Source organism: Panicum virgatum, chromosome 2N, assembly GCF_016808335.1.
Source record: "Panicum virgatum strain AP13 chromosome 2N, P.virgatum_v5, whole genome shotgun sequence".
NCBI classification, from domain to species: Eukaryota; Viridiplantae; Streptophyta; class Magnoliopsida; order Poales; family Poaceae; genus Panicum; species Panicum virgatum.
In genome coordinates this window covers 47,575,122-47,588,566 of record NC_053146.1, presented here as the reverse complement: position 1 = coordinate 47,588,566, position 13,445 = coordinate 47,575,122, and the positions used below count along the sequence as shown (strand labels likewise).

Sequence of the window (13,445 nt, the reverse complement as noted above, 5' to 3'; positions counted from 1 at the left end):
TGAGCGTTTGGGCTATGTGGGCCATGTATCTTTAGATTTAGTTCAGTTTGAGCTAGAGATAGAGTCCGATATGGACACGTTAGTTTAGATTGTTGTCAATTCTACAAGACTATAAATATGTACCTGTGACATTTGTAAAAAGGAGAACGTCATTATGTTTTGCAAACAATAACTCTCGGCGCACCGCCACCCCTAATTCTAGGGTTTCGTCCAAGTAAGCGCCATGCTGCCTTGATCGCTTCTTGCGATCAGGGCAGCGCTGTTCTTACTTTTACATTGGTATTACTCGTACTGAAACATTTTTTATGGCGAGTAGTGCTAGTTATCCTGATTTGTAGCATGATTTTTAGTAGATTCATCGTGCTTTTGTTGCTTATCATCTACAAACATCATGTCATCTCTGCGCGATCATGTTTTAATCTTATACTAATTCACGTTGTATGGAATTAGTTGCGTAGATGTGACACTCTGCTCCTTTTTTATCTAGTAGATCTAATCTGTTATGGTTAGTTCTTATACTTAAGAATTGGCGTAATATCTGCTAGTTTAGGCCTTGCAAACGGGTTGGACGATCCGGCGACGTATTAGATGCTTTGCCTTGATCTCAATAGGGATTGATCCGGGAATCGGCTTTCGCTTGTTCTTAGGCCTCTTTTCTGGTCAAGGTTCGGTTATCTTTTACGCTCGTTAGGCCTAACTACGTGTAGGATGTTCCGATCTAGCAGTGAAGCTTTTACCGTCGTGGATTAGATTAGCTAGATTTAATTGAAGCAGTTTTTGCAGTTATTTGCTTTATCTATTACCATCTGTATATGCAGATCCAATTTGACACTGGGACTCGATCGGCTCTTTAAAGCCGATGCAAGAGTCGTCCCGGGGAGCCGACCACGGCTCGGACTAATGTTTACACGTGTCTGTGCTTGTAGGCAAATCGTCAAAGGCACGTTCGCACCCTCCTGATCGGGTATAGATCAGGTGGCACGCCCTGCATCTCCGGAAGCGACGGCGTGTGCCAGGATCTGGGCCGTTGACCGATGGACCGGTGCCAGCCAGCGCCCCGGCAGCCTCCCGGCTCCTCGTGTTGCCTGTCACTACTTGCCGGTGGGTTTTGACCGACAACACATTCTGGCACACCCGGTGGGACACTCATCAGCAACAACATCCACCGCCGGAATGACTGGACCTCAGAGCCAAGCGCCGATCACCAGCCCTGTCACGTACGAAGAGCTGACCCCCGAGCACAAGCAAAAATACGATGAGGTCAAAGCTCAGTTCAAGGCCAATCTCATCGGCTCTTTCGAGAGGATCTGCAACCACGGCATCAGGTGGAAGGGGTTCTCACCCGAAGGCGCTCTCGACAACGTTGACTTGTCCGTACCATCAGAGGAGTGCACCAGAGCCCTGCGCCAAGAGATGAACTATATGGTGGCTCACACACTTCATCGGAACTCAGAAAGCCTGGTGAATGAGCTTGAGCGTGTGGCACATCGTGTCGTCCAGGAGGTGATCAAGAACCAGTACTTCCCATCAGGACCAATCCTGGGGAGTCACAGGGGAGAGGACTCACTTTAGTCTAGGCCGCCAATATCGTGTTCGCTCACAAATCCAGGTCCGCAGGCTTCGTCGATCTACGTCGTCCACAATATCGGCAGTGATCCCGGGGAGGGCCAGTTCCTGAACGAGCCGCCTAAGGAGATCTCGCACGGCTACACGTGCGTGCACATACCTGACAGCATCAGTCCAATGCGCGTGGGACATCTGGTGGGTACAGGAGCTTCAGGGGCAGATGCGGAGAAACAGGCATGGCTAGCGAAGTACGCTACCGGGCCGAGTGCTGAGCCCTCGGCCCCCAGGAGTTCTTAGTGTGGATCAGATCAGTGCAATACTAAGGGATCAGTTCGGCATTCTGCCCAAGAGAAAGGCGATCGGCTATTCCATGCCGTACCCAAGCGAATACGACTTGATCCCGTTACCACCCAAGTATTGGCTCTCGGAGTTCACCAAGTTCAGCGGGTCAGAAGGGGCCAGCTCCATCGAGCATGTGAGCCGATACCTAACTCAGCTCGGGATGATTTTGGTATCGGATGCTCTGAGGGTCCGGTTCTTCTGTCAGTCTCTCACGGGCTCAGCCTTTGGATGGTACACATCATTGGCCCCAGATTCGATCCGCACTTGGAGGCAGCTGGAAGATCAGTTACACACCCAGTATGACTCAGAGGCTGCTGAAGCCGGGATTGCCGACCTCACCCAAGTCAAGCAGAAGCGAGGGGAAAGTGTGTCGGAGTACGTGCAGCACTTTAGAGAGGTTAAGAATCGATGCTACTCATCGCGCATCAGAAAAAAGGAGGCAGTCGATTTGGCAGTTCTGGGGCTCGTTAAGCCGATCAAGGATCTGACTTTTCCGTTGGAATTCACCTCTCTGGCGCACATGGTACAGAAGCTCACGACGTATGAACACTATCACCTACCAGGAAAAATTCAAGCGCCATGTGAATATGGCCCAAGCAGATGATTCTGATGATTCTAGCGGGGAACAAGAGGTGGCTGTGGCAGAGTGGACCCGGGGGGCAAACCCCGTCCCGTGCAAGTGGGTCAAACAGAAGGGGCTTGTGAAGGGCTTTGATTTTGACGTGGCCAAGGCAGAGCAGATATTCGAGTCACTGCTCAAGGAAAAGAAGTTGAAGCTCCCAGAGAATCACAAGCTGCCAAAGACGCAAAAGCTGCAGGGGAGGCTGTACTGCAAGTGGCACCACTCGTTCACCCATGCCACGAATGACTGCAAGGAGCTGCGTCGGTAGATCCAATCGGCTATCGAGCAAGACCGATTAATTCTGGCCCAACACACGATGAAGGTGGAAGGTCAACCATTCCCACAAGCTAACGTGGTGGAGCTGTTGGATTTTAGACCTAAGGGCCAGAACTTGGCATTCCAGATTAATATGGCGGGACCCATGCGCCACTGTGACGAGCAAAGGAAAGAGGCCGCTTCTGGCAAACGGCCCCAGGATGAAGACGAGCCAGAGCAGCAACATGTTACTGAAGAACAAGTGCGTCACATCCGCAATCAACTCCCAGCTTCCAATCGGCTTCTGGAAAAATACCAGTATCAGTACAAGTTGCGCCGCCGATATGAATCGGAAGAGGAGGAGTATGAGCACCGTACAGGGAGGACGCTGGGGAGGCGCCAGGCTATACGCGACCACTGGCATTTCCCATTCTTCAGGTACTGTTGGAATTCTGGCATGAGCCGATTGCCTACTATCGATGATTGCTTGGAGTGCAGGCCTCGGGGATGCCAGCAAGGCGAGACGTCGGTGTTCCAGCGCTTGGGGCCCAAAGCACGTCAAGACGACCATATTGAGCGGCCATCCAGGGATGATCTTGAGCTAGAAGGGGAATATAAGTATCATCGTCCACGATGGTGTCCTGACGGGCTCAGCCGCTCACAGAAGCGCAGAGTGTAGCGCTTACGCAATCTCGAGGAGGCAGAAGTAAGGTACCTCGACGTGCTGAGGAAAACGCGTCCGGATCTCGCGGAGCAAGTCAGGCACCCGCGAAGGGAGGAAAGGTGCCCTCCAAGGAGGGAGTAGTCCCCCAAGTAGCCAAGAGCCGATGAAAATCCATCGGCTGGTGTGAATATGGTGTTCGTGCTCCCGTCAGAGTTTCGGGCGCCCCAACTGGAGGAATTGGCTGTCGCGCGGCTGGATCTTGGCTCACAGCCGATCATCTTCGAGAAAGCCCAAGGAGAAAAGCTACAAGCACCTGAAGGGATTATATCTCAAGCGCCTCATCGACGGCAAGCCTGTGAATAGGATGTTGGTCGACACTGGCGCCGCGGTCAATCTAATGCCGTACTCAGTGCTGCGCCGATTGGGTCGTTCTGCTGCTGATCTTATCAAGACCAACGTGATGCTCAATGATTTCAATGGCCAGTCATCGAAGGCACAGGGCGTCCTCAATGTGGAGTTGACAGTTGGCCGCAAGACCGTCCCAACCTCGTTCTTCATCGTCAACAGTAAGAGTACGTACACAGTGCTGCTTGGGAGGGATTGGATTCATGCCAATTGTTGTGTTCCTTCCACGATGCACCAGTGTTTGGTCCAATGGGATGGCGATGAAGTGGAGGTGGTCCGTGCAGATGACTCTAGCGAGGTCTCGCTCGCAGACATGAACGCCTGGGACGCGGAAGGGCAAGAGCCGATCTCAGGGATCGCGCTGGAAGACTGTGATCGGATCGAAGCGACAAAAAACGGATTGAGACTGGTCTTATCCACTGGCCTCACAGAATAAATACATCCTGGCACGCTACGGAGCCTAGCAGGTTTAGAAATAGACAATTTTTGTTTAGAGTCGAAACTGTTACATTGCGGACAGACTTTAGCCTGCTCTGGCAGTTGGTTAGTTAACGAGCATTCAGTTTCGAGGGGTAATATAGAGACGGCCGGCCCGTGCGGTCGGCCGAAAATTTTCTTTTGTCATCTCCCCGTGTTTGCTGTCGACGTGGCAAATGATGACGAGTCGCCTGCGTCCACAGTCAATTTTACAGGCGACGGCAAGTTGGGGTACGGGTTTACATCAGCTGACGATTTGGAGGAAGTCGATATCGGTCCCGGGTATAAGCCGTGACCAACATTTATCAGTAAGAAGCTAGACTCGAGCCTGCGTGAGCCGATGATAGCACTGTTGAAGGAATACCGGGATTGTTTCGCGTGGGATTATACTGAAATGCCTGGTCTGGATAGAAGCATCGTCGAACATCAGCTCCTGCTTAAGAATGGATTTCGGCCGTTTCAACAACGAGCAAGGTAGATGAAGGCTGAAGTCCTAGAGGAGGTCAAGAAAGAAGTGCAAAAGATGTTGGACGCAGGCTTCATCAGGCCATGTAGGTATGCAGAATTGATTTCCAGTGTGGTCCCTGTACAGAAAAAGGATGGCCGATGGAGAGTCTGCGTGGATTTCAGAGACCTCAACAGAGCGACGCCAAAGGACGAATATCCGATGCCCGTCGCAGAAACATTGATCAACGCCGCTGCCGGTCATAAAATGCTGAGCTTTATGGATGGTAACGCTGGCTACAACCAGATCTTCATGGTCCTAGAGGATATAAGCAAGACCGCGTTCAGAGTACCAGGCGCGGTCGGCTTGTTCGAGTACTTGGTTATGACCTTTGGATTGAAAAATGCCGGCGCAACGTATCAACGCGCCATGAATTACATTTTTCATGATCTCATCGGCAAGCTGGTAGAAATCTACATTGATGATGTCGTAGTCAAGTCCACATCAGCTGGGGGGCATCTGGAAGATTTGCGTAAGGTTTTGGAGCGGACTCGGAAGTTTGGGCTCAAAATGAACCTGAAGAAAGGTGCCTTTGGTGTATCGGCCAGTCAGTTCTTAGGATTCCTGGTACATAAGCGAGGAAACGAGATCGGCTTGAAGAGTCAAGAGGCGGTAAAGACATTAAAGCCACCTACTACGAAGAAGGAGTTACAGAAGCTCATCGGCAAAATCAACTTTGTCAGACGATTTATCTCCAATGTGTCTGGGCGTATCGAGCCGTTCATGGGTCTGGTGAAGATCAAGTCCGAGGATGAGTTTCACTGGGGGCAGAACAACAGCAGGCTCTTGATGAAATCAAGGAATATTTGTCGGAGCCTCCAGTATTGGTTCCGCCTCAATAGGACAGGCCTTTCTACATGTACCTGTCCGTGCGTGACACTTCCATCGCCTCAGTTCTGATTCAGAAACATGATGACCAGGATAGGGTTGTCTTCTACCTCAGCAGGCGCATGTTGGACGCCGAGACCAGGTATCCTGAGATTGAAAAGCTTTGCCTTTGTTTATTCTTTACATGTACAAAGCTTTGACATATTTTGCTCTCGGCGGAAACGATCGTCATATGTAAATCGGATGTCATCAAACATATGCTGTCGGCTCCTATTCTAAAAGGCCGATTAGGAAATGGATGTTTGCGTTGTCAGAATTCGATATCCGATATCAACCTGCAAAGGCAGTCAAGGGACAGACACTGGTGGATCTCATTGCAGACAGGGTCAACACTGACGTGTCTGCACTTTTTGTACGTGCCTGGATCATGTTTTTTGACGGATCGGCTTGTGATGATGGGTGTGGCGTAGAAATTCTTTTGGTATCGCCTCATGGGGCGACTTATTCTTTTTCCATCAGGATGGCTACTCCATGCATCAATAATTTAGTAGAGTATGAGGCCGTTCGCAAGGGGATGAAATTACTCCTGGAAGCTGGTGCAGAAGCAGTGGAAATATTTGGGGATTCGAAACTGGTGATTTCTCAGCTCACGGAAGAATATAAATGTGAGAGCGAGCTTCTTTTTCCGATATGGATGCAGTGCCGTGAGTTGATGTCACAATTCAGGTACATTAATTTCCACTGGATACGAAGGACTTTGAATAGTGAAGCCAATGACTTGGCACAGATGGCTTCCGGATACAAGGAAACAGCCGATGGGGTCGATGTAGAGGTTCAGTTTGTAGAACCTGGAGACTGGAGAGCCGATATCTTCAATCATTTGAAGGATTCGGCTCGGGGGGCACCCAGAAGGATAAGACTCAAAGCTAGGAAATATGTTCTGATAGGGGACGACATGTTCTACAGAACTTTGGAAGGACTGCTGCTTAAATGTTTGGGGCCTTCGGAGTTGAATTGGCTCTTGCATGATGTTCATGACGGAGACTGCGGTACTTATCAATCGGCTCATAAGATGAAATGGCTGATTAGACGATCGGGATATTACTGGCCTTCCATGCTTGAGGATTGCTTTAAATATTACAAGAGATGTCAGGCATGTCAGAGATTCGGCAAGATTCAGATGGTGCTGGCATCAGTAATGAATCCTATCATTAAGCCATGGCCGTTCAGGGGTTGGGCCATGGATATGAGTGGCCAGATTAACCCGCCATCTAGCAAAGGTCACCGATGGGTATTAGCTGTCACGGATTATTTCACAAAATGGGTGGAGGCGGTACCCATGAGGTCGGTGGCATCAAAAAATGTGATCAGTTTCGTTAAAGAGCACATCATTCATAGGTTTGGGATTACTCAGACCATTACGACCGATGGAGGATCGGTCTTTATATCGGAGGAATTTAGAAAGTTTGCCGATGACACGGGGTTCAAGCTGATCAGATCATCCCCATATTATGCCCAGGCTAATGGACAGGCTGAAGTATCCAACCAGAGCCTTATCAAGCTGATCAAAAGGAAGATCGATGAATATCCTAGACGCTGGCATGAGGTGTTGTCAGAGGCTTTGTGGGCATATCGTATTTCGTGTCACGGATACATCAAGACGTCACCATACCATCTGGTCTACGGTCAAGATGGTGTGTTGCCATGGGAGATCACGGCCGGATCAAGGCGTGTTGAGTTTCAGAATGATCTATCGGCTGAAGAGTATGCAGCCTTGATGAGCGATAATGTGGAGGATCTTACAAAGCTAAGACTTCGGTCACTCGAGAAGATCAAGGAAAACAAGGCTAAAGTTGCTCGTGCATCCAACAAAAAGGTCAAGCCGAAAGAATTCCAATTTGGAGACCTAGTTTGGGAGGCAGTGCTATCATTGGGAACTAAAGACAGGAAGTATGGTAAGTGGTCTCCTACTTGGCATGGACCATACAAGGTTGATCAGGTCCTGCCTGGAAATGCGTACATGCTTGAAGAATTAGATGGTGTCAAGTTTTCTGTAGCCGTCAATGGCCAACACCTCAAGAAATATTTTCCGAGCATGTGGGAAGGCGATTAACAAGAGCCGATGAGATCCATCTGGCTGCATTATAAAAGGCCAACACGTTGAGTTGGCCAGTAAAAAAGAAAAAAAGCAAAAGTGAGAGAGGGCAACACGTTGAGTTGGCCAGCAAGTAAAAATTATATGAGAAGCAAGGCAGCCGATGTGCGACCATCGACTTAAGATATTTTTAATAGATACGAGTTTCAGTTTAATAGACAACATTAAATGTTTTCTGAATTATTCTACTAGTTCAGGAACCTTTCTATGGCATGGATTCCTTCTGCGCGTATGGCATAGGCTCTTGCTATGACTTCTTCGTCGTCTTTGTCATCGCCTGTTACTATCTGTTGACTCAAGGAACAGTGTGGGGAGCTGATATGTTGCCATCGCCTCAAGGGACAGAGAGGAAAGCCGATGCGTTGCATCACCTCCAGCATATAAAAAAAGAGCAGGATCTAATCTATCGACCAATTGTTGATAGCATCGGGAAGCTACAGGAGATCACCAACAAATTACCGATGCCGCCAACACTGCTGATACCGGTATGACGAGCAAACTTTATTTTTACTGCAAAATACTTGGGAATTTTGAATTTAAATAGCTTAGCTCCTCAGTGATATGCTAAATTCCTACCAGAGCCATATATACATATTTAAAACCTTTATACATATGTTGCTTGTGTTTGCGTTGAGCATTGTCAAATTTTTTGTGATCCTTGTGAGATTCGCTTCATATTTTTAAGATCAAGATCACGTACACTTCATGTACTCAACCACTCATATGCTGACTTCTACACTGGAAGTTACGCAAGTATATGCCTTCCATAATAATGCTTCATTCCTTTTTTGATAGAACTCTTTATATTCATCATGTAGAAAGATTTGGCCTTGTAAAAAAAGAAAAAAAATATAAATGTCCGTGCCCCAAAAAGCATGCGAAGAAAAAAAAAGAAGAAAGAAAAATGAAAGACGGCTCATATCTCAGCAAAAGATAAAAGGGAGAGTTTTGCAAAAGGGGATGCGAGTTCCAGCCACAAAAATTCCACACACATGCACATTTTGATCTGATTGTATGACTTGCTTTCTCTATTGGATCCGGCTTTTGACTTTGCAACATGTGTGGCCCGAGTATGCTACCTCTTCATTCCCTACCCTGAACTCCACAAAAAGGCATACTAAAGATAGGGAGAAAGAGGGCAATATAATGCTTTGGTGAGGAATCATACACATTGAGCGATTTGAGAGAATCATTTGAGGAGTGGAGTTATTTTCTGTTCAAAAAAATCCAAGTTATTTAGCAGGAGGAGTAAAGTCGATTCGTCTCTTTGCGTCGGCTATCAGTAAAGCATCAGCTATCAGAAGAGCAGCATCAAAAGAGGCGAGGCGCTGAGTCCATCATGCAGATTGAGGCGTCGACTATACAAAGTTTCAAAACATTCATACTTTGAAATTTGGGGGCATGTGTTATCGCCATAAATTAACAGGTTAATTAATGGGCTGCGAGTGAGTTGGGCTTAACGAAGAAATTAAAGGAGGCTTACGAATCAGCCTATAAGACTAGAGATAGAGTCCGATATGGACACGTTAGTTTAGATTGTTGTCAAGTCTATAAGACTATAAATATGTACCCTATGACATTTGTAAAAAGGAGAACGTCATCATGTTTTGCAAACAACAACTCTCGGCGCACCGTCACCCCTAATTCTAGGGTTTCGTCCAAATAAGCGTCATGCTGCCCTGATCGCAGCGTTGTTCTTACTTTTACCTTGGTATTACTCATGCTGAAGTGTTTTTGATGGCGAGTAATGCTAGTTATCCTGATTTTCGTAGCATGATTTTTAGTAGATTCATCGTGCTTTTGTTGCTTACCATCTACGAACATCATGTCATCTCTGCGCGATCATGTTTTAATCTTATACTAATTCTCGTTGCATGGAATTAGTCGCGTAGATGTGACACTCTGCACCTTTTTTATCTAGTAGATCTAATCTGTTATGGTTAGTTCTTATACTTAAGAATTGGCGTAATATCTGCTAGTTTAGGCTTTGCAAACAGGTTGGACGATCCGGCGACGTATTAGATGCTTTGTCTTGATCTTAATAGGGATTGATCCGGGAATCGGCTTTTGCTTGTTCTTATGCCTCTTTTCTAGTCAAGGTTCGGTTATCTTTTACGCTCGTTAGGCCTAACTACGTGTAGGATATTCCGATCTAGCAGTGAAGCTTTTACCGTCGAAAATTAGATTAGCTAGATTTAATTGAAGTAGTTTTTGCAGTTATTTGCTTTATCCATTACCATCTGGATATGCAGATCCAATTTGACACCGGGACTTGATCGGCTCTTTAAAGCCGATGCAAGAGTCGTCCCGGGGAGCCGACCACAGCTCGGACTAATGTTTACACGTATCTGTGCTTGTAGGCAAATCGTCAAAGGCACGTTCGCACCCTCCTGATCGGGTATAGATCAGGTGGCACGCCCTGCATCTCCGGAAGCGACGGCATGTGCCAGGATCTGGGCCGTTGACCGAGGGACTGGTGCCAGCCAGCGCCCCGGCAGCCTCCCGACTCCTCGTGTTGCCTGTCACTATTCGTCGATGGGTTTTAACCGACAACAACTTCCATGAACATCTTTAAACCAATGAATGTTTTAATGGATGAGCGAGAAAAGGCACCTTCTAATGCCAAATGTGGGCCGTCCTAATCTGCACAAGCAGTGCACAATCTTACAATCCCCCTGTTTTTCATATTTCTTAACCTTTTCCGATGTTGGGAAATCTTTTTTAAGTCATTTCATCACTTCTGTAGGATGCTTATCGGAAAAAACTTTATTACGTTTCTTGAAAAGTTTTCAACGAAATACATTCGCCAGCACTGTTAGAGCATCTCTAGCAGTCCCATAATTCCCAATCCAACTATATTAGGAGAGTAGATAAGAAACTAGTGCTCCAGCAGTTTCCCAAAAAATTTTTTCCAATAATTATCGGAACATCCCAATAATTCACCTCACCTCTCCTAAAATAAAGGGAGGAGTTGTTACTCTCCCAATAAATTAGTTGGATTGAGAGAAAATTATTGAGAGACTACCAAAGCAACTTCTCTAATAATTCTAAAACTGCTATTGTAACATCTTCAATACTAGTTATTGGAAAAGAATTATTGAAGGACTGCTGGAGATTTTCTGTGGCTAATTTATTCTCCAAAAGAAAGCTCAATGACCCGTGATTGCGCCACTATATAGAACCGTGCATACAGCTTAATGAAGAATCCACTCTCCATCATACACTCCCATTCTACCGATCGCAAGGAAAAATGGAAGCTTCAACCCTGCTATGGTTCCTCTACGTCTCACTCGCCTCCTGCCTTCTCTATAAGCTCTTCCTTTCAACCAAGACGAGCTCCGGTCTGGCGAGGCGGCCGCCGGGCCCGGCGCCTCTGCCGCTCCTCGGCAACATCCTCGACCTCCACGGGGAGCTGCACCACGCCCTCGCCAGGCTTGCAAAGACGCACGGCCCTGTTATGTCCCTGAGGCTCGGCGCCACCGACGCCGTCGTGGCCTCCACCGCCGCGGCGGCGCGCGACGTGCTGCAGAGGTACGACCACGTCCTGGCGGCGCGGTCGGTGACGGACGCCGGGCGCGCGCACGGGCACCACGAGCTCTCCGTCATCTGGCTCCCCAGCACCAGCCCGCTGTGGAAGCGGCTCCGCGCCGTGGGCACCAGCCACCTCTTCTCGGCGCGCGGGCTGGACGCGACGCGCGCCGCGCGGGAGGAGAAGGCGAGGGAGCTGGTCGCCTGCCTGGGCCGCCACGCCGGCGAGGCCGTGGGCGTGGGGCGCGTCGTGTTCTCGTGCGTGCTCAACGTCGTGTCCAACGTGCTCTTCTCCGAGGACGTGGCCGACCTGAGCTCGGACCGCGCGCAGGAGCTGGAGATGCTGGTCAGGGACCATGTGGAGGAGGCCTGCAAGCCCAACCTCTCGGACCTCTTCCCCGTGCTCACCAAGCTCGACCTGCAGGGCCGGCGCCTGCGCAGCGCCGAGTTTATCGGCAGGTTCTACAACTTCTTCGACGATATCATCGCGCGACGCATCAACGCCGGCGGCGGCGGCGGCAAGAAGGAGGATTTCTTAGACGTTCTGCTTCAGCTTCACTCGGTGGATCAGCTCAGCCTGCAAACTATCAAGTCCTTTCTTTTGGTAAGTTTCTGTCGAAATAGCCAAATCTTGAACGATATTCAACGTGTTGCCATGCTATTCGTCTCCTTCGAACTGACAAAAACATGGTCAACAAGTCTCGCATTCACCTTATCGCTATCTTGCAGAATCGTCAAAGCACAGAGGTCCTGTTTATAACAGTTCTCAAAAAATTTGCACATTATAATTTTTTTTACTTTTCATATCGAATCTTCGGACACATGCATGGAGCATTAAATACAGTTGAAAAAAATAACTAATTACATAGTCTAACTGATTAGCACGAGCTGAATATTTTAAATCTAATTAATTGGACATTATTTATCAAGTAATAACGAAATGTGCTATAGTACCAAAATCTAAACTTTTTTACCAACTAAACACACCTTGAACAAAACACGCCACATTTTTTTCCCAAAATAACGTCAGGTTTTTCCTTTGACCACGCGCGCCTGCAGGATCTCTTTGCCGCCGGAACGGACACGAACGCGATCACCGTCGAGTGGACGATGGCCGAGCTGCTCCGCCACCCGGCCGTGATGTCCAAGGTCCGCGCCGAGCTGCGGGACGCGCTGGGCTCGAAGACTCACCCTGACGAGTCCGACCTCGACAGGCTGCCCTACCTCCGCGCCGTGGTGATGGAGTCGTTGCGGCTGCACCCGCCGAGCCCGATGCTAATGCCGCACCTGGCCATGGCCGACGGCGCGGAGGTGGGCGGCTTCGCGGTGCCGAGCGGCACCAAGGTGATCATCAACCTGTGGGCGGTCATGCGTGACCCGGCGGTGTGGCCGGAGCCCGACGCGTTCGTGCCGGAGCGGTTCGTGGGCGCGGGCGACGCGGACTTCCGCGGGAAGGACCGGCTGGAGTTCATGCCGTTCGGGGCCGGGCGGAGGGCGTGCCCCGGCACGCCCATGGCCACCCGGGTGGTGCCGCTGCTCCTGGCATCCATGCTGCACGCCTTCGAGTGGAGGCTGCCCGAGGGGATGCAGCCCGGGGACGTGGACGTCCGGGACCGGTTCAGCACGTCGCTCAGCATGGTCACGCCGCTCAAGGCCGTGCCGGTGCCGGTGCCGGAGCGCCCGTGACGCTCCGCTCCCAATCGATGCGAGGATATACGTGCCAGCTCTACGTGTACTGCATTAAAGCAAGTTCAATAAGTTTGGCTTATAGCCAAACCATCTCATTTGGAGACTGGCTTTGCAGGCTTGCAGCCAAGTTATACAATAGCTTGTGTCTTTAATTTGCATATTGTTCTATTGAATCAGAACCACTTTTTTACTCCATCACCCAACCACCCGTGCGATCTTCTCTTTTTGGGAAAAGTCAACTATCGCAAAAATCCAATTTTCAATCTTAAACTATAAAACTAGATAAGATAAATCATCCAACTATCTAAACTGAGCAAATCCCTTTGGGTGGTTTTGAAGGTTGTTTTCCATTTTATGATAATAAAAAATATTCAAATTTAAACTAAAAATATAATTAATTTATTTTAAA

General features: G+C 48.8%; 1 protein-coding gene across 1 annotated transcript; it reads left to right on the top strand.

Moving 5' to 3' along the window:
- The first annotated feature begins 10,962 nt into the window (after positions 1–10,962).
- On the top strand, positions 10,963–13,231 carry LOC120660828 (cytochrome P450 76M5-like). The gene is made up of 2 exons (XM_039939471.1): positions 10,963–11,951; positions 12,407–13,231. Exons 1-2 carry the CDS (start codon positions 11,070–11,072, stop codon positions 13,031–13,033), a joined length of 1,509 nt encoding a protein of 502 aa, XP_039795405.1. The 5' UTR covers positions 10,963–11,069; the 3' UTR covers positions 13,034–13,231.
- Positions 13,232–13,445: the final 214 nt, after the last annotated feature.

What these genes read in the sequence shown, in the direction of transcription:
- LOC120660828 (XM_039939471.1), top strand. Translation starts at nt 11,070, where the DNA reads ATGGAAGCTTCAACCCTGCTATGGTTCCTCTACGTCTCACTCGCCTCC. An exon ending in CTATCAAGTCCTTTCTTTTG is followed by an intron (nt 11,952 to 12,406) that starts GTAAGTTTCTGT and finishes GCGCGCCTGCAG; the next exon opens with GATCTCTTTGCCGCCGGAAC.